Source organism: Nothoprocta perdicaria, unplaced genomic scaffold, assembly GCF_003342845.1.
Source record: "Nothoprocta perdicaria isolate Ctin4 unplaced genomic scaffold, notPer1 scaffold_85, whole genome shotgun sequence".
NCBI lineage: Eukaryota > Metazoa > Chordata > Aves > Tinamiformes > Tinamidae > Nothoprocta > Nothoprocta perdicaria.
This window is the reverse complement of record NW_020456143.1, coordinates 262461-284831: the sequence shown is the minus strand read 5'-3', so window position 1 is coordinate 284831 and position 22371 is coordinate 262461. Positions and strand designations below refer to the sequence as shown.

At 35.9% G+C, this 22371-nt stretch overlaps 1 protein-coding gene across 1 annotated transcript; it reads right to left on the bottom strand.

Moving 5' to 3' along the window:
• Positions 1-242: 242 nt before the first annotated feature.
• CD36 (CD36 molecule) lies at positions 243-20892 on the bottom strand. The gene is made up of 12 exons (XM_026052212.1): positions 20599-20892; positions 13531-13691; positions 10984-11128; positions 9141-9320; positions 8909-9000; positions 8421-8467; positions 5670-5739; positions 3832-4019; positions 2912-3030; positions 1471-1544; positions 640-694; positions 243-411 (listed from the first exon to the last, which is right to left on the bottom strand). The coding sequence occupies exons 1-12, from the start codon at positions 20716-20718 to the stop codon at positions 247-249; spliced, it is 1416 nt and encodes a 471-aa protein (XP_025907997.1). The 5' UTR covers positions 20719-20892; the 3' UTR covers positions 243-246.
• Between the last annotated feature and the right edge of the window lie 1479 nt (positions 20893-22371).

Sequence of the window (22371 nt, the reverse complement as noted above, 5' to 3'; positions counted from 1 at the left end):
GATCAAATTGTCTTTTTGAAAATTCCTAACAGACCATCCTGGGTAAATTAAGAGCATCCTGAAAGATAAGTTTGGGAGCCAAATTTGAAAACATTAGCAAGGGTGTCTAGATCATTGGTAACCTAAGAACTGAAATGATAACTGAACTTTACTAGCACTTGAAAAACAAGAATAGCTAACTACCTAAAGTTTAACTTCTTGAAAACCTGAGGAAGTGTTAATGAAAAAATCACCATTACCACTTACTTATTTCAATTTCTTTGATCTGCAGATGAAATAGGAAACCATGAAAGAAAGGAACAGCACAGAACCTGCGATGATTAACGCTATCTGCAGTATACTCAGCATCTGGATCCGATTGGTGACTCTCCCTCTGAACATTTCTGCTTTTTCATCCCCAATAACAGCAGACTGAAACAGTGCAAGAAAATCATTGGTGAAAGGTGAGTATGCAAGTCCTCCATCTTGCACACATTCTTGGCATGTACATACTATAACATGAGTTTAGTTGACTGATTTCAGGTTATCATGACTGAAAAGGTTAGATTAATCTGTTTTTTTTTCTTTCTTTTTTATTAACAGATTTCCAGGATTCTCTGTATTAACAATAAAGATTAGTAGACAAAAAAATACACTAACCTCATTTAGCCAAAGAAGAGGAAAAATATAAGGTTGCTTAACTTTTGATAAAGCTCTGAAAAACAAAAATAAAACAAGTATGACATTACAGTATGGCAAACCATTAGTATGGTACAYAGTCCCAGTCTGCATTTAACCACATTTCATCTGCAGTACCCACATGACTATCTTCCAGGAAGTTCATTTGTAGCATAGTTTTGAGTTGGAAACAAAAAACCTACAATTAGTAGTAGCCATTTAACATATGAGACAACCATCTCTTTCTATCTAATCCTCTTTATGTGGATACTCAGAAAGACCAAAGCTGGATACGGCCAGGTGTTGGTTGGAAGGCATAAAGGTCTCTGTAATATTCACCTATGACATGTACTGCAGCCCAACCTTCACTAAGTCTTTGCATGTAAGTAATAGAGAAAAGGGAAACAGTTAGCAATCCCATATTCAATAAAATCCACACAAAGACAGTGCATTCATACATTATCTCTCTTATTTGATTTATTACAGAGAATAGATCTTTGTCCTCATGACCTCATTTGGGCTTTGTAAGAAAGTTAGCTTTAAGTATATGCTTCTGTTGTGAGTTTCTGTGTCRATATCAAATGTGTATTAAAATAATAGTGTAGTGCATAGCTATAGAAGGCGTGGCCTTTCATAGAAGATTATATTCCCTGCAAATCACACTTGGAATTTTTGAAAAAAAAAAAAAGTTGAAAAGGCATGGGAAATTATTTTCATTCCTTCTTTTCACACTAACTTCTATGAACACCCTTTTAGACCAATCAACAATCTTGAAGAAAGTAGCTAGAAACTTTATACTGAAATAGTACTTACTCTATTTTTGGTGCAGGCTTTACCAGGAGGTTTACTTGCAGCCTTTTGGCAAATCGTAATGTAAAACCAGTGATCTAAGGACAGAAAGAAAGCAAAATGTATTTCTTCATATTTGGTGAATTGGAGACATAACCCTAAAATACAAACTGTGTCGAGAAGCACTGTAGTAGACAGACTCTTTTTCTTATGCTTCTGATGGTTACATTTTCATAAAATATGTGTGTTTCCAAGAGTGCATTATTCTTTCCATAGATTTTGATCTTGAGGATTTACTCTAGTTGCTTTTTTAATCAGCAATTTAATATCAAAGGTATTAATGTTGAAAAATGGTAAATCAATCCTGATATTATAATGATTCATATAAACATGGCAGTTTCAGTCCCCCACTCCTATTTGAGACCTTAATGTAATGTCCCTATTTGAGAACATGCTTAATGTTCTACTGTAATAAGTTTAATTTGTATCGTAAGAGAAGAAGAAACATTAACATTTGAAAATATTTTCCAAGCATATTGAAACAAAAGTGGAGTTCTCTTCTTCATCTGCTTTCCCGCTCTACCCACCCCCCTGCCAAAAAAACAGACAGAATCTTGATTATTTCAGCTTAGGTTTAGGAWATTTGGGGTTCATGTCTATTCTAAATGAGTGAAACAAATACTTGAATTCAGATCTCTTCACTGAAAGTATGTTTTTAACTATCAGATTATATGACAAAAAAAAAATTTAGTGAAAAATTCTGAATTTTACCTCTTCATGCTAATTCAGAGCTAAATAAAATTTTGAAACCTTAGAATTCATAATCCAATTCAGACAACTCTGATTAACACACAAAATCAGGAATGTGAAGCACTGGGAGAGAAGTAAATGTAAAATTGGAGATCATTGAAGTCAACGCTATCTAAATTCATTCATTTTAGGAGTTCTATTTGAAGGAACTACAACAAATATATTAAGTCTATTTTACAATCACGCAACTGGTGGTACTTCAGAGTTCTAGTTATTTTCTTGGAAATAAATAGATTTCTGTTATTTCCTTTAGTTGAGTTGTGATAATAATTATACCAAATACTACTTAGGGRAAACTGAAAGACATAAAGTATAGAAGGAAGAGAAAGGCTTCAGTTATTAGTGTTTAATTAAAATACGTGAAAATKACATGTTAATGTCATACCATACATTAAATCTTTCAGAATCTATTTAATCCAGTATTATTAACAATTAAAAATTCAAATTTASTTTGTAAGCTTCAAAAGTCAGACTAAGACAAAGTTTTGCTCTAAATTTCCCCTGCTAAGAACTAAAACACCTTTGTGTGCAAGTCTTGAAAAAGAAAGCATGAAAATACTGTCTCCTTTTTTCATTCCTTTGTTAAAAGTTTTATTCTACTAAATTTAAGCATTGCTAATTTACTTAGTTGCAGCTTGCAAATATTTAGACTTACAGGATCTATGTCTAAAAATGTATCATGCTCCTCTTCATTTGGGTTCAGGCCTTCAACAGCATGCAATATTTCATCACTTGCGTGAAGAAAATGTGGAAGAGAAATATACACTGGTCGTCCTGTTTGAAAAAGCGGATAAACTTACTTGAATCATTTAGCCTTGTTTCATTGTTGATCTTCTGAAGACTATTTTCCATGCAAACATATTTAGCTATAGAAGTGCACGAAAATTCTAACACTGTCAACAGACCAAAACAGAAGATTTGATAACTTCTGTAATTCTGCTTGCATGAAGAAAAATTGATTGTGGTTGCAAATACCATTTGACTGCTCAAACTAGGGGCCTGGAAGTGCTTCCATTTTCACACTCATGTGAGAATGAGACCTTCATTATTTCTYGCAGCCTTCATGATCTTGTTTTAGTAGGATGAAAAACAGAAGGGAACTCATGCTATCCACTCTGCACCAAACTCAAACTCTGTATGTGTTCAGTTTATTATACTTGCRCTAAATTAAGCCAATAGCATTTCTCAACATCTCATATGGTTACTACCTTGTGTGTGAGAATTACCACAAGCACATAGACTATGACTATTACATAGTCATAGTTACACAGTAGCTATGAAACCCCTCTTCTTTCCTTTCTATTTGTACATTTCTACAATTTCAACTTACCGTCTTTAGTATCGTGATTTTATTTTTCACAACACTATGTAAAATGGAACTTCTATAGTCTTCATTTTGGGAAAYGAAGCTGTGGAAAAGTGAAAGCACTCACAGGTAATCTATGGAAGAGTTCACAAATAAACAAAAGTGCTTGGGGCCTTAGAGTAAGCAATACCTTAGCTACAGAACAGGTAGACCTAGATAGGTGTCCCTAGACAGATGGCTGGTTTAGCAGTTCTGTGTTACTACTATACCTGCTTTGCAGGCGCTGATGTCTAGGACTCCAGCTAATGTGCAGTTCTTTGAAATGACCTGTTCTGTGCAGAAGCAATAATTATCTGCAACTTCAGTAGGTGATGCAAATGCTTCACGGGGAACTGTGAAACGGTAGAGAGGGATCCCCTTCACATTCTGCTTGCTATGGAAAACTCCGTAGATCGATCTGAATAAAATAAATATGAGAAGTGTGAGATAAACCTGACTGAGAAATACATCTCAGTCATTTGCATTATAGGTCTGAATCCATAGTACTACTCCTGAAGTATGCTCTGACTGTCTTTCACATATAGAAACAAAATTGTTCCAGAGAGCCAATGGCCAGGCCAATGGCCTTGACACGACTAGCAGCTGTTTGCAGAGTGGATCCTCTGTAAGTAAGAGCGTGAAGAGATATACAAGCACAGGGAAGCAGATGAACACACAAAAAGGGAGGCAAAAATATTTATACTAACAAATATTAAACTGTAAACTAATAAACTAATTAACAGCTCTTTACAGAGAAAACACTGTGATTATGAAATATTTCTTGTTTTTTTTAGGAATGCATTATAGGTACTTATAAAAATAAATCATCTCTGCTACTCTTCTTCTTTTTATAATGACCTAATGATACCAATCTATGCTTTATGGTGGAGACAGTATGCTGGGTATAACCGTATATCTAATTCCATTGCATACAAATCAGAATACCACTTAAGCTTATTCTTGCCAAAGTATTATAATCTGTTATATGGATCTGTTTGTTGCATAGCCTTGCAGTTTGTGYAGTAATGCTTTTATTAGAGCCAAGAAAAGCAAGAGTTCTAGGTTTTGCAGTAATAGCCAGAATATAAAACTTTGGGAGACTGTTACTGATCCTCTTCATTCGTTAGTAACTGTGTGAAGAGTTACTCAGAGTATTTCTCAAATAGTCAAATTGATCCAAAGACACAGAAATCACTTTTCTATAGTCAGAGTAATGCCTTCCAGTCTGGGTGGTCAAATTACTTCACAATTAAATTGTAATGTAAAAAAAAAAAAAAAATCTTTAAAAATAATCAATTTTCAAAGCAAATGGTCCACCTTAAACCTAATCAAAAGGAAGCAGCTGTTTCCAGGAAGCAAAACAAATAAAGTGGTTGAACCTCCCAAAGTAAATATACTCTCATGCACTTTAGATCTTCTAACATTGCATTCAGCTATCCCACCGGAGAACACGGTGACACTGGATAGCCGCAGTAGAAGCAGCAGCCTGAAAATCCATCAGCATGGGATGAATTTAGCAGGTTTGTTAGTTTGTAAATACATTAAAAATACACCAAAATATCCTGTGAGAAAGCAATTTTGAGTAYGTAGCTTTTGACAGTGAGTTCTGTGTAGATGATATTCTACTGAAATCCTCAAGACGGGCTTAACCRCTTCCTGATCTATTCCTAGGGGCAAATTGCATTCTCAGACCAAATAAGGCAGGTTTGAAGCTGGATCCTAATCTTGGAAGAAGTTCAAGACTTTGAACCCAGTGGACCTTGATGTCTTTAATAGGTCTCATTCTGTGAACCACTGTCTCACTCTGTGAAATCAAGCAAAGGTATTCCTGAATCGGTAACTAGCTGAAATAGCAGGTACTCTAAACAGCTTGCTTCTTCATATAAATAGAAGTGGAAGAATCAGGCTACAAATCATGAGCATAGCTCATTAATTTCCTGGTGCTGAGGCAAAACATTTCTGCTGAAATATCTCAACAGCCTGAGCCCAGGCAGTGACCTTCTGAAACTAGAGAGCATTTTGGTGGTACACACAAGGACGTATGCAGAGCAGTAAGGGAATAGCGTACCTGCAAATATCAGAGGAGAAGAAGCGCAGTACCTGATCCTTCTTAACGAACGGCGGGAATGATGCACCATCTGTGAAAAGGAAAAAAAAACTTTAGAGCTTTAAAGCAATTTTCTTTACAAGATATGATTTAATTTATAGTTCAATGTTCAGCTATTGCTTTCCCATAAAGCTACAAAAAAGATAAATAAAACTGAGTCATTTATAGAGAAAATATTTACATAAGTTATTGCATAATGACAGGTAACCATCACAGATAAGACTGACTTTTTTTTTTTTTTTTTTTTTGAGGACAGGCCAATTTGTGACATCTAGTTTTTCATTGATGTGAAGCTACATGATCATACCAGTTAAAATATAGGATACAAAAAACAGTAGGAATCCTATTGCCTGCTACCACTGCTTTGAGGTATATGTAGTCCAGAGGTTTAATACCTTTGTATAGACTTGTATGGATCACTTCAAAGCCAAATATTTGACTTCAAAGCCAAATATTTAATAAATGTAACTAAACTTTTTTCCCCAAAGACTGACCAACTAGAGCTGCTATGTGTAGATTCTCTCTATAGTTAATGGAGAAAATGGATCTCTTCTAGAGCAAGTTCATCTCATCTAGTGGTAGACATGCAAAATAGGTCATAGGAATGAAACTTTGGTGAGGGCTTTTCTACACTTAGTATTAAAAATAAAAAAGACAGAAAGCTCAGATGAATATTTCTTCACTGCAGGTATTTAGAGTTAAGCAAGAGGAATCTCAGCAGTTTTCCCAAATAAGGCATTGCAACAAGCCTCTAATCATTGCATTTGTTACTTCTTGMTACAATTTCTGTTCAGTTTCTTAGCAGCCATAACCAAAAAATCAAAAACATCTGTGATATCTTTGAATCAAGCTGGCAAGAGAGAGAAAGTTAAATTATGCACTGTCACTTGAGCAATGCTGAGGGAAGCTGTTTGTCTTAAAGAAGATCCGAGATGGTCCTAGACACATGCTCTAAATTGTTGAAGACTCAGAGAGCTTGAAAAAGATGAGTTATCTCAAACCCTGTACCAGAATATTGTTTAATCTCATTATCTAGTTATTTACTTCAGCATGTTACTCAAAAACTCCTCTTTGGTGGAAAGTTTACAAGGTACAAAGGAATTCTCATATGCATTTACAAGACATTGCAAAAATCTCTAAACACATCTTCCCATCAGGAGYCAAACTGAATATTCACATGAACTGTGTAATGACATTCTTTGTTTCACTGTATTGGAGCTCTTAGTCTAGTTACCCAAGTGTTAATTCTATCATCAGCTGTGCAGGAAAAAAATACTGGCAATGGGAAAAGAGATTCAAGGTCTATAAGATAGAAGAAAAGTCCCAGAAACCAAGAAAATCTTTTCTGGTTCAAAAATATTCACATAGTATAAAAAGGAGCTGAAGTTTCCCGATCTACAGATTTCTAAAAACTCAAATTCTTCTGAAGTATTTGAAATACTTTGAAATCTCTTATCACATGCTGTGAGATATAAAGAGAATGATCTCCTTAGCTAAAATGGTACAACCAAAATAAACCTGCTTGTTTTCAGGTTCTCTCATTGATGACCTGCTGCTGGGAAGAGGTTTTCATATAAGATAAATTGCTCAAAGTTTCTTGTGTCCTTTGTTGCTTGTTGCCAGGATAAAGTCCCGTAAGATTCATTTATTCCTCTGCTGTTTCTCTTATACCTCTCTTACAAAATCTCCTATCTTCGCATTGGATATTGGACCTTTACATGATTTTAGCCTTTCCTTAGAAAATAGTAAATCACAGAGATATTTTAAGTCATCTTCCAATATCCAATGTCCTTTGCTGCTTATTTTTCACCAAATGAATTAGTTATTTCTTCTGAATTTCATTCAGCTAGTGCTTCATAGAGCTATACACATGCTATACACATCTTTAAATATAGTTCTGCCCTTTCCCCATGAAAGACCTCATGGTCTCTGCCTGTGAGACTCTCATTAGTGCAAAAACCTGCATCATGACATCTGCTAGCCAGACTCTATGGGCTCTGACGTCCTCAAAGTGACACTTTCACTCACCAAGAAGAAACAATTATGTCACCTTGAATAAATACACCCTTGAACAGGTTGATTGTTTTCATATTAATTGTAAAAGCAGATTTTAAAATGTTCCCTAGTTGATTGATTCCAGACTAATCTTTTCCTTTCCTTTTTATCTGCTAATGGCCTCCAAACTAGATTGTCTGCGATGGTTTTCCTCTGCCACCTCAATTTCTGCAGATCATTAACTCTACCTATCTTTTCAAACTCAGGAAAAACTTTGTCTTGAATCCATTATGGTGCTTTTTATGTTATTCTTCAATAGTGAAAGTGAATTTGAAGCATTGCGAGGCAGAGATAATTTTCAACTGCTACAGTCAAGAATATGAATGTAGACAACTAAAAGAGATTAATTATTTTCTGGTGTTTCTTCTTGTCTGCTGTAGCCGAAAAGCGTGTGTGTGTGTGTGTGTGTGTGTGTGTGTACGTATATGCACATACTATATATAAACTAATGCATAATAATGTGTAGTAATCTGCATCTATAAGGTAACAAACACCTATGTATGTAAGCAGTAAGTATATGTATCTATTTATATAGACATTTAATAGGCAAAATGCAGATCTCAATGTATACATAAAATCCCAGGGGAATTAACTAAAGAATTGTCCCCTGCCATACCAAGAAATATGCTGAAAGTTTAAAAAAGCTTTAATACTCACCTGTGCCATTAACCAAGTCACAGTGACCTTCCCAGTATGAAAGATTCCTTTAAGATTAAAAAGAAAAAAATATGTCATGCTGCATGTAGTATATTATACCACGTAATCCTTTTATTCTGCTAAATTTCACTGTTTTAATATAAGCTTAATTCATCAGCAAAGTCACAGGATAGTGACATTAATTCCTATGTTCGGATAAACTGTGTGATTTCTTAGAATAGGGGAAAAGGGATCTAACTACTTAAGCATACATAACAGAAGCAACTATTTATATCACAGAAATAAGACCTTAGATCTAAGCTCATAACAAAATCATGAATAGCTGAAAGGGAAGCTGAAAGGGAAGGTGACTTTACTGCTCTTGGGTCTTGATGCAGCATTCCCTGGAACTGTTGTAGATTTTCCACTTAACTATACTTGTTAGTGAAACTGGCCTCAAAATCCATATTTTGAAAATGTGTGCATTTATACATACAATGCTGTTATACCTTTTGTTCTTATAAGTTTCAATGATTGCTGTTTTGCTTATGTCATCTTTCCCAGTAAAAACTCTATAAATTCCATCAGATGTGCCATTATACTGTAACAGATACAAGAAAGAATAACAGTTAGACATAGTCATACGAGGGATTTTTTTTTTTACTTCCTAACAGCAGTTGTCTCAATCCTTATTCACAGAACAGTAGCTGAAGGCTTTCTCTCCTCATTGGTTTCACTTACCGGATAGAAAACTCCCAGGACTGGGTCCAAGGGGAAGGGGACTTTGTTCAAGAAAGGGTCTTTGTAACCCCACAATATTTCTTTCACTGTTCTATTCTGCAGCATGGATGACTTAGAAGCTTTAATCCAAGTGTTTAATAGCAGTTGTATGAAATTGTTTGTGTACAGAGCTGGTGCAGCCTAYAACAGCAATAAAATGATTAATGATTAGTATAAAATTATACTTGTGCTTTGGATTAAAAATGTAGAGACTGACTCCAAGCAATCTCTGGAAAAGTTGGCAATTAAAGCTGAATTTTAGAGTTATAGTTCACTCAAATTCAAATAGCTACTTAAAGCTGATATTCATTAATAAAATAATGAGCACATTCATATAAAAACAGAAATTTTGCCATTATTATGAAGTCACTAGATTATTCCTAATCTCTATCATATACTATATATAGACCATATATACATATCATATATATATAATTACCTATCATATAATTAAGCTTGTAACACTTCTGGTTTTCTATGTTTTCTATGTCACCTCCATATGTCACATACTTTAGACTCAATTCACACTATTTATGTGTATTACATTCATGTATGCATGTTTAATATGAGCCTTATTATTTATCAGCTGTGCTTCATATTCTCTATGGTGATAAAACCATACTYGTAGCAATATGAGTGCCTTCTGCATTGTACTGCCTAAGTACAGAAGCTCCATTAATTCTTTTCTCAGAAAGAATACTTTTTTTTCTTTTTGTGGAAAACATCCTTTTTTTTTTTTCTGGGCACCTTTAATTATAAATTTCAACAGAAAAGAATTCCTAAGAATTCCTATTTCAACAGAAAAGAAAGTAGTATTTTACCAGAAAACTATAATGAACATTTGCAGAGGTATTTGCACAAAACCAAGTCCTTTTAGTCACTGAATAGCTTGTGAATATCTTATGGAAAACAAACAAATTTTCTACTTTGGCCTGTCTGGTGAAGCAGGAAATGGTAATGATTTTGATGAGTAAAATTGTGTAAAAACAAGTGACACTCTTAAAGTAAGAGTTCAACCCAGGCCCTTGAGCAGACTCTCAGATTGCATTTAGCACTATGGGAAGAGGAACTGGAAAGTCAGAGCCAGCCAGAAGATGAAATTAACCAAGACAGCCCTGATCTCTCTGTTGATATTTTTGTTTGTTTGTTTGTTTACTCATGAATCTTTGATTCTTATCTGAACTTGAACCCAAAGCAAGCAGAAATCAGGGCTTAGTCTGGATTTTGAGGCAGAGAAGTAGGTTCCATTCCCTTCAAGGCTGGCAAAGTGTGAAAGCTCTCAGTTCTGCTAAGTGAATCCTCGCTCCTCTGTGAATGTTTTGACCATAGGTTATGAAACAAAAAGTGAAATTTATGTCTGCTTTAAAGTCAGAGCTGTCCAGTGAACCGGGCAGGGCCTTTCTAGGAATTGGGACCCAGAAATACCTAGAGTAAAAMGCCCTGTTTAAATGGTGTTTATTGAGGTTTTCTTTAACGGACTAAGAGCTCAATAGGACAAGATGCTGTCTTGTCAAGGGAGAGACACCGCAGCGGTGCTATATGGCACTACTGTTAGAAGCTGTGGCAGTGATATGTACAGCAGCCCTGCCTCATACTGTTAATACTCATAGAAGGGTGCCTTGGGATCTCTCATCCAAGCACATAATTGTGCTTCTGCTGACACTGAACAGTCAACTCTCAAATGAAGATGGTTAGCATTACTCTGGGAAATAAGAAACCTTGAAGTAACCTCAATGTACACTCAGAATGACTTTTTTTTTTCCTGAACACAGAGATAGGATTGTATTATGGTTTCATTACTTACAACAACAGCAAGGTTGAGGCACGTAACAGTATCATTTTCTGTCCCAACAGACATATCAGGTTCAAAACGAGCAACATTAGGCAACATGTAGGATATTGTGCCATCAGGATTTTCAGTGATATTTTCTTTGGGTAAATAGCGCACCCTTGAAATGAAAAAATAGAGCAGAGACTATATTTAACATTTGATTTTAAAGTCAGCACATAACCATACATGCTGAAAATTCTTTGAAATGTTGGAAGAAAGTTTTTGAAGAATGAACATTTTATGACCATTTATGACACTGAAAAAAATAAGCTTCTCATTTATGAACATTTATGAAAATTCTTTTTTTATGTAAGACATTTATTTTGCAAATATTTCCATGCTGTCTAACATRAATTTAATCATGATATTAAGATGTAACAATTATTTCCTTTTGCATATCATTTTAGTACAGAACTTTATACTTTCTAATTTTTTTTCTGAATTAACTGAGCTTCAACCACATTGTTTTCTAAGATTTCCTGTGGTTGCATGTTGTTAGATTAGGATGACTGGGAGTGCTTAGAAAACATTTTTGAGATCTGCTTTCTCGGCTTGAATTGCAGTGAAGGGAATCACAGGATAAATTAAAATTGGGAATCACTTTGTTAACATTTATTAGGTGTTTGGGTTTATCAACGGCCTTTCAGCGCCACTGAGATTCCAAATAGCCCTGCTCAATAAGTACCTGTATATCTATTAGGAGATGATTACAATACAAACCTCTGACATAGGATACTTCTATCTCCGTGCCTACTTGCTGCCCTTCTGCAGGGACAGAGGCCATCAGATGCTGTGTGACACTGTGACATTAGTCTGTACTGTGGCCTGGGAAACTCATCCCAGCTGGCTGAGGGGTGAGCTGCTATCACACTATGACTGTGCAAGGATAAGATTTAGGCATCTTTCATTCCTCTCATTCCTTGGTGCCAAACACACACACAAAATAGCAGGGATGTGGGCCCAAAATGGTCTTCAGTGTACTCCATCGAATCTCCCTGCATGGCCAAAAGGTTCAAGTATTTTCTCACAGTACACAAATAACCACTGCAACTGGACCTTATCCCAAAAGAAGATGGGATCATGGCTTCTTGACRTCTTCTTCAAAACCYGCCTGCATGCCACCCTGGGCCACATGCTCTAGGTGTGCCTGCTTGAGCAGRAAGGTTGGACTAGATGATCTCTAGAGGTCCCTTCCAACCTTGAATATTCTGTGATTCTGTGGTCTTGGGAGTGGTTTCTATGCACATTTTTTCAATTGCCTAATGTATAGCCCAACTAACTGAAAGATTGGATGTTTGCTTGCTAAGTAATGTTTCCTCTGAATAGAAACAAAACACTTAAAACAAGGTATCTCATATTCCATCAGAATCCCAGGGAGAACAAATGTTCTGCTTGTAAAAAAATAGCTAAATATCCAAGGGGCAATTGAAAGTATCATCTCAGTCATTCAGGTAGACTTGATATATAAAATATCTTTCATGTCCTGGATGAGCGGGACTGCAGCAGTGAGAGGAGTGGTGCATGCTTATTCAGTCTCATCTGACCCTGAGGCAGAGATTAACCCCTGAGAAAATCAGCACCACCCTTTACAGAAAGTAAAGCACTTCCCTTTGGTGGGAACTCACTTTCCTCAGCATTTCTTAACTGCTACTTGGTCATCCCATCCTGCTTACCTTCCTGACTCCTATGGAACCAATACTTATGTTTTCCCATGTTCTCTATTACCAAGGTATTCCAAAGAGAAATGAATACTCCTTTAGGTCTCACAGCACTTCAGTTTCATATGATGCAGTCCAAAATTGTCTTATAAATACATCTCCAAAGCTATTGATAAAGTAATATCTTATCACTTCACGAAATGATTACTGTGCCAGTGCCAGGCAGGCACTGGACTTAATCTCGTAGGAAACATGAACTAGTCCTATGGTAAAATTATCTTCCGAGTTAGAAAAATGATTAAAAGCTTTCTTGAATGGTGCTGGCCTGTTGCAGTTGGGCATCAGCTAGTACATTCAGAATACGAAAAACTCTTCACAGAAAAACTTGGAAAAAGAACCCCTGTAAATTAAAAATATTCATAAAGGATCAACTAAGCTTTCATCATAACGGATAAAATTAAATACATTACTCAAATTAACAAATGATAATATCTTATGTTTTTAGGGCATCTGACAGATTTCTTGCTTGTATAAAAGGCTGTCAAAAACTGATCAGCCACAAATGCACATTCCTGTGTGCTTTTATGCTGAATACCTTTTGAACAGGCATTCGCTTATTCACAGGAGCAAAAAGCTTCACATCTGATTGTCTATTTTTATATACCTTTTCCTATTTTGAGATCTAGTACAGAAATTGATTGTGATTGCTGTAAGTAACTGCAAATATCCTAGGTATTTCTGTCAAGTCTGACTGCAATAATACTCTGACCTTTCAAGAAGAAATTCTAATTCATCAGAACTTTCTCAGGCCTTAACAGGACTTCTGATATGATAATTCACATATTCAGAGTGCTTTTCTTACCTATATGTGTATGGTCCTCTTTGTTCTAGTTTAGGAGCTGTTCCATTGTCTAATACTTCTGAGGGATTTTGAACATGAAAGATCCAAAATTGCCTGTAAACTGTACTTCCTGGCACAAGCCAATTTTCAAAAGCGATGGTACCATTTGCAATGACAGTTTCCTACAAGGACAAAAATTACAAGGACAAAAAATATTACTTAGCCGCAGGAAAAAAGTGAGACAGCATTTACTTTCCAGATGATTGTAGAAGGTGACTCCACCCCTCCCCAAAAAAACCCCAACAAACAAACAAAAACAGTAAAATAAAGCTATTTTAACATCAAATGAGGCATAAAGCAAACATTTTTTGGGGCCAATGTGTGAATGAAAACTTACATTTCTGAAAAGTGAGAACAAAAGTGATTCCCTAGAATGAGACACCACAAATATGATATAACTGCAACTGCAGCCCATAGCAAATTCAATTCAAGCAATTTCTGTTGGCATCACTGGACGTTGCCATAGTTTCCAAGTACTTACCAAATCCACTAATATTTGTAAAAGGAAATACTTTAAATGATTGAAGTATACCCAACAGTTTTTCAAATCTATAATCTCCTTTTCATACATTTGCTCATGTTCCAGGAGACAAACGGAGTGTTATCTCTGAGCATTACTCTTGCACTACAGCATTTTATACATGGAAAAAAAAAACAGTGTTCTTGCAGACCTTTTTTTTCATCAGAGAATTCTTGTCATCACTTTCACTTTCCATTAAGAATGTTTCCCAGATCCAGGAAATGACATCAAAATATGCACATCATATCCATATAACCACATTAGGACAGGACCTCAAGGGTCTTCTGGAGTAACCAACCATTTTATGTTTATGGTACACAGACAAAATATGCTAAATGCAGATTATGCATTTAGTCCACTGTGGATTGTGAATTTATTTGGACAGTGAAAGGAGACAATATGCTCCTGCTATTGCAGGGGGCATGTCTGCTCTGCTTGGTCTGCAGTCCTTTTTCTCTGTGATTTTCACAGGGAATTGGGATAATGTAGATTTTCTTCTTGGTGGCAAAAATTTTATTTTTTTTTTTTAAATAAGCAGAAAAGTCCAAGCTGCCAAAGTTCAATGGTATGTTACAATATTGATTAATTAATTTCCACAGCTCACAGAGTAGCAGAAAATAAAATGCCAGATTCCCTCCAGAGATCTCTGAAGGAGGAAAAGACATTTAAAATTACTATATGCCAGATATTCTTTCTACTATAATTTTATGCCACTAGACTTGTTTAGAAAGGAGCATCAAAAAAAGGGCGATTCCTGTTAAGGAGCCCTGCAGCGAGAAGCAAATGCTTTGTCTTGGAGAACACTTTCCATAGATGGGACTTTTTCTGGATAAAGGCTCTTTGTAGGGTGGATTTATAAATGCCCTGCTGGTGTGAAACATGAGGCTTGCTCTCTGCATAGTCCCTGTGTTTTATGTGCATTTCTGTGAGAAGGAAAGGAAACTTGGCAGCAGTAAAAGTGTTATCAGCTCGAGGTCTTGCACTGAGACCTTACTATAGCCAAACTTCTTTTTGGCCTTGTTTTGCAAACTTTGGGAGGCCAACAACTCTAACACTGCTGCAATCCAGGCGTTAGGGCATTTTTGGAGGTGGGGCATACCATATCCTTGTTTGTCTCTTTCTGTAATTTTTTATAGGTGAAATGATAAATGCTTTCGTGACTTGGATATATTTTCAGCTTTCAGAGGGAATTGCTCCAAAGTTCTGAGAAATGTGTGTTAATATAAAGGAAATGCGCAGTTCGGTCTGACCGGATCTGGCTGTAGTCCACACTCATCAGTATCCAGGGACACGAGCATTTAATCTATTGCTTCTGTTCAACCAGGACAGGGAGGATTCCTGGAAGCCACATAGCCAAGAGGACACAGCGCAGCACTAACTTCTCCAGAAATCAAAGACTATGAGCCAACTTTTGAGAAAATAAAACATAAGCTCCCCCACATCTTACTCCATAAATGTGGTTTTATTTTCTCAGAACGATAAGTCTTTGTTTCACCTCTTATCTTTGCTATTAAAGGGAAAGCTGAGAAGCACTGTGCAGGACTTTACACTAGTTTTTTTTACAACAGTGAGAACAGCTTTCCATATAAACTGAGACTGTAGGCTAAGTGAAGATCCCTTTTATACTCAGCACACTTCATTGTACAATACTATATGTACTTTCCTTATTGATCTAGAACAAATTTACTGTCCTCAGTGCCCAAGCTGGGCACTACTCTACACTTTTCATGTGAGAAGAACTACCATGACTTGGAATTATGCCCTGGCAAATCCCAGTAGAGAAGATAGAGCACTGCAGATGCAGCCCCAGGGATGTGCCCACAACGAGGAGTAGGGCCAGAAGGATTGGCAGCCTACCACTTATCTGAGCCAGGTGCTTCCTCCTGCCTTGTGACAGGCATGAGTCTTCCAGGAGTAGGATCTATGGGTCTGTTTGCAAAACCAGGGGAATATTACTTCCTCTTTTTGTTGTTGTTGTTCTTGTTGTTGCTTGATTTGAGTTGYTTGATTCCCTTGTGTGGATATGGGGATAGAGGAAGGGTCAGATGAACACCAGAGCTSGCACAAGTGAAGCAATAGGGCAAAAAAAGGAGGGAAGGAAAGATCTTGTTTTCAGTTCTTTCGAGCCATCATATGTATTAATGTACTCCTGCCATAAAGGCCATGTGTCTCTGTCACATGCTTAGACAGTGAAAGTGGTGAGTTAAAGTACAAGAAGCTCTAAAGTTATGTCCTCCTTCATGTTCTTATTTAATAATATAATAATACTAGTATCCTCACACCAGCAAGCCCTTGGCTTTCATCTGGATGATCACTTTTAAAACCAGCCTTAAGTAGAGTATTCCTTTCTACATTTGGTCATGCTTCCATTTTAAAACTGCTGAGCTTAGCTTCATGATCTTAAGAAAGGGAGGGTAGTATGTGCCCTACTGATTTGCAGCTCATAATCCAAACCAACTCCCTAATCAACTTACTTCAGCTTCTGTAATTTCTAATATCTTACACAACAGTCTACTGCTAGTAGCAAAAGTAGCTATACAACATGTCTTTGCCACACAGCCAAGTTCCTCCCATGTCCAAATTGTGCAAGAGTCTGGGTGAAACCRATGGGAAGTTGATCCACTTTTGTTTCTCAAGCAATATTTTTTCACCGTTTTCATGGATCAACTAGCAATATATAAATTCAAGAAATACTGAGTCAGCTAGCAATATAGGCTTGCTGTATAAATGCAGTCMTCATGGTTTCTGAAGAAGGACAAAATACAATTKATTGATAAAAAGATGAAAAAAGATTTTTKGGGGGAATTCACAAATGTTGTGTCTTGAGTGCTTTAGACAGCAAGAAAGCTGCTACTAGTTTATATCTTATATGTTCTCTGACGTATGCACATTATATGTCTCTATATGTAGAGAGACAGATGACTAAATATTATAATAGATACAACTGATAACTTTATAGCTAAAAATAGCAAAGTCTAATCCTGAGGACTCTACAGAGAGAGTGCAGCACTAAAGTATTATGGTAAAACACACCAGGCYGTATTATCAATTTATATGGAATTTAATATATTGTGTAACATTATATTCATATTCATAACATTTCATTTTAACAATTTCAGCTGGAAAATTTCTGATTTTAACTGACTTTTCCTCTTTTATTTTGCATGATACTAGACATGATAKTGTACAAAAAAAAATGTGCAGTGACAGTTAAAATGCATATGAAAGCATGAAATTTTCAACCTTTTTATAACTGCAACACYGGCAGTTTTCTAAACCACTAATTTCTTCATAGAATCACAACTCTGCCTGCCTCCTGGATAGAGCCACTGTTTGAGAAAAGTAGGATTTTTGTTCTTTAGGACTGTGCTCTGTATGTGGAATGTGCTCTGCAAGTGACAGTCACAGTCTCTAAAAAGATTCAGAAAAACATAGTTCTTACATTTTTTCAGCCCCTCTGCTGGAGGCTGGATTGGGACCAGCTGAACCAAGTAAAGTCAGAGGTGTACGTGTAGCAAACTTGGATTAGAAAAGAGTCTTGTGTTGAAGCACAGTTACAGGTTAACAAACTAGATCATATGAACAGGTGATATTTTAGTATTATGTGCTACATGGACTTTGTTTTAAAAAAGGGTGGAAAACACTATCTGTCTATGAGGAGATAACTGACTCTTGATCCAGTTTCTAGCAATATCTGAGTAAGCATATGCCTTGCAGATACTTTCGCTTTGCTRTAAGAACAACAGTCAGCCTTGCAAGAAGATATTCTGTGCACAATTTATCCAGGCTAATCTCTCAATGACTGCAATAAAAATTAAATGGGACTCTAGGGTCTGGCCTACCAGAGAGATGTGTACTTGACCACCAGCAGTGCTTAACTGTCTGCTGCCAGTAGAATTGCAAAAGCAATTTGGATGGAGCTAATTTTTGAAATGAAAGCTGTCCCTCTTTATTGGGAAATACCAGCAAATTCAAATGAACTTCCTTGAGAAAAAAATAATGCTTATGTGATTTGAATAAATTTTTGTAAAAAAGTAACTTATGATAATTTGACTCATAGCAGTGTAAAGTGTCCTAAGTGTGGTTAACTTCTTCAATCTGAAATGTACTTCAGAAAGGAAGGTAGGAATATACTTTGTGAAGGCTGAGGAACAGCTGGGGCACTCTTTTCAGGTTTTAGACTATGCAGAATTTTAAGATATTTTGCTTGCAAATGTGATGGTCTTTTTTTTTTTTTCTCTTTCATTAGAAATCTTTTTTTTTATTTTATTTTATTTTTTTTTTTTAAATCCCAATAGCAAATGAAATACAGACTTCCTGAATCTTGCCATCTTGCCATGAGGAAACATGGTGTGTGRCAAACAAGGAACAGTTCATGAAGACCCTTCTTCAAACTTCTCTTTTTCAGTCAAAATAGAAATGTGAAAGTATATGGACCGTATCTGAGGAACACCTTAATCAGGAGGCTTTATCCCTTTCTCAGAGTTTATATTCTTGGCAAACTCTGAATAAGAATTCATTGAAACTGTTTCTACCAAACATTTATTAAAAAAAAAAAAGACATTTCCAAAGGAGAAATGTTTCAGAAAAAAACATTTTCTCTATTCATCAGACATTTTGTCCATAATCAGCTATATATTTATCTTAAATTGCTCCATGAGCAAAAAATAGTCACTTTTTCTTACTAGCCCTTTGATCAACACAAGTAAATAAGAATTGGCTGGATTTCAGTCCATCTTATGCAACAGATGTTGCATTAAATGTTTCATCTGGTTGACCTTTTGCATATCTTTTCTAGAAAAGCTTTGTCTGAGTCTCATGGTCTCATTGGAAAATCAGTATGATAAATAGAAAAGAAATAATGCAGTCTGAATTGCAATTAGGAAAAAATACATGCTTAAATAAATAAAACCTCTACAAATTTAGTCTAACATGATTCATATGAATACCCTAATGAATTCTCTTTTCTTCATACATCAAAAAAAGCTGCATTAACATTTGTAGAAGGAGTTGAAGAAAGTTGTAGAGAAATAGAGGGGAAAATTTACCTTGCTAAAACTTTAGTACTTAGAGGTTATACAGCTGTAATTCAATACGTAGAAATGTACAAAGTATGCTGYATACAGGTTCATTATTGTAAGCAAACAGATGAACACATAATATTGCGAGTATATATTATTTGCATTGAAAAATATGAAAGCATAAAAAAACATTTTGGATTAATTAAAAGTAAATAATGTAAGGAGGTCCACATCTTTTATGCCTTTTTTTTTCCAAAAAAAAACTCAATTTTTTTAATGTGTCAATCAATTACAATTATTTTCAAAAGTAAGCACTATATCTTTTTGCAAATTGTGTGAAGGCAGATGAGACTATGTAATAAGACATGCTTGTGTTTCATTTAAAYATTTTTGGTTTATCTGAACTTTAAAAATTCTGAAAAATACTTTTCAAGTATGTGAAGAACTACAAAATTGTTATTGAGTGACTTTTTCACTGGTTTTGCTGCTTTGTCAAAATTAAAGTATTATACTTATTTCRATTCTTTCCAAAGTGATATTAGACTCTAGGCAGGACTTCGACAGACAGTTTAATATTTCCTGGAAGTTCATGTATCCAGCTACTCAGTTAGCTTTAACAGTTGATGAGTTAAGGATGGTCTGCCAGAAAGGTCTTTAGCTCTACAGTGGTTCATTGGGAGGAATAACCATCACCCAAAAACCTTAAGATTTCTAGATTTTTAACTACAGGGGAACGCACCATGCAGGCAGCAACTGTGACCACATGGAGAACTATGGGGGATATCCCAGGGCTTCCACGTTCTTTCACTTCAGATTATGGTTTAGGCCCTTAGGAGGGGATTTTATGAGGATCTGAGAAAAATTATTATTTTTAATTAAAGATAAAATGACATATTAAAGTGATGAAATCCTCTAAAAGAAACTTTCTGCAAGTTCTATAATGTTCTAGCTCAATTATTCTTCACAACCTTCATCAAGAAGCATTCTTGAACACTGAACATGAGCTGAATGTGTGTAACTGGCATTAGATTTGGCATTAGGAATTAGTGAGGATATTGGCAGAAAGTATATTTAAGTGCATGAAGTGAGTTGCAAAATAAGAAAAAGATGCAGAGAAATAAGTAGATGATCATCATGGTAAAAAAGAAACTATTAACAATCACAAAAAATATATTATTTTCAAATTATGTTAATGCAAACTCAGCTTTGAAACAATATTTTGGATCCTCCTCWTGTGAATCATAAGAGAGAGCAGGCAAGTACACATAATAACATAATTAATATAATTTTTAAAAATGCTTTGCTGCAGCCTGCTTGATTCACGTGACTGAAAGCTGCTAGGACTAAATTGGGGTTGTGTACATTCCAAAGATCAGGGGTTTAAAAAAAAAGAAAAAAAAAAGAGTAACAGAAATTAGCAAAATATTCAGAAATAACAACAATTCAGTAACCAGAAATGATTAGAATTAAAAGAGAAATAATGTGTACCTTTTTTATTGCCTTGCTTATAATGTTATCTCCGACTGGTATCAGAATTCCTCCAAAGATAGCCAGCACAGCTCCGATGATGGCCCCGGTGAGGAGCCCGCAGTTTCTGTTACAGACCATTCCTCTCCTTTATCAGAACGCAGACAGACAGTGTAAAAATATCCGTGCTCTAAGAAGTCTCACGKTTTTTTCCTCGCTTCTGGATTCCAGTACACTGGCCAGTGTTCCTGAGAGAAGCTGAAGCTGCTAATATAAGGAGAGAGTGAACAAAAATCCCATTCCAAAGCTCAAAGTACCAAGTACATAAGTGAAGCAGATAACAAGATAACATGTCAAAAACAGTCCCATTTAATAGATGAGCAGTGCCAAAAAAAAAGAGTCTGTATAGATATTTGGCAAGGAAGTCATTTGCTATATATATGAGTGTGTGAGTTCTTTATTTTTGGCTTCATTGCAGTAGGGCAAACTGACTCCATTTATTCAACACTCTCCAAGAGGAAATCACCTCTTCAAAATTGTTCTTTGCCAAAGGAGTGGAATTATAGCCCTCAGCTTTTATCATAGTCCAGTGGCTCTCAGTTCAAGTAAAATCAGCAATTTACAGGGTTAGCCTGCACTGCCCTGGCTATTTCTATGATAGCCTTCTGTCTAGGACTTCTCCCAGAAACTCCTCCATCAGCACTTTGATGGGAACAGCAGTCTTCTGAGAGGCAACTGTGAGAAGCCTGTGAGCTCAGCTTTGCCAGTTCTAGAAGACAACTTTTGTCAGCATGCTGTCTACTACTGAAGGAACAGAATATTTTGGCAACTTCATGGCAAAGGCATGACTGGATTTTACTTGTAGACAATGAATTRTTGCTCTCTGCCACCCATCCCCACCACCTAGCTTCATCAATTGCTACACAGAAAGACGAAATTCTAGGAGTGGGTCTAGATGCTGACTTTCTAAAGCTGTAACACTAATATTTTGGGACATAGAAAAAGTAAATTGGCCATCACACACTGGAATACTGAACGTCCTGATAATATAGGCTAACATATGTTATGATCTGGCTCTTGTTAAAAGAATTTGTCAAGAGAATCAGAGTGATACCAGTGCTGACAGACAGAGTGAGACATACAGTCTAAGTGATAGTTTGTTCTGTTTGTCACTGGTTTCAGACAACTGAAGCAAAGATCTGGCTAATTTTAATTTTATTCTTGCTCAGAAATTCATCATTCCTACTTTTTTTTTTTTTTTGCCTTAGATCTCCTGCTACCCCAAATCAGCTGCTTTCTGTATCAGATGTTACTGTCCATAGACCTTTTTATTCTTTCAATTTCTGTTTGTTATCACCCTGTGAATTTCTAGCTCACTTTCAAAGCAGGCATTAGCTGTAGAATCAATTAAGTTTTCAAGGTCAAACACAACAACTAAAGAAGACAGGAAGCTGCAGAAGAGCAGCTCAACCTGGATTCCTTAATAGTTAGTGAGATTTTAAAAAGAAAGAAAAAAAAGTTCTTGGATTTAAAACTGGACAGCAAAATAGGTGTAGGAATGGCCGTGTGTTTTATTTTTGTAAAAGTCATTTGCAGTTATGTGGTCTTAAAAAAAAAAAAAAAACACACACACACAGACACATGGATATGTACAAGGTGCCGTGGTCAGCAAGCTAACTGTTCTTGTGCCACTTAAATTCAAAAACAAATACATCACAACCATATTTGAGCTCAGACTGCTTCTTTTAGTTTTACTGGAAAATCACCTTTTGCTTTGTTTYAGTCTATCATCAG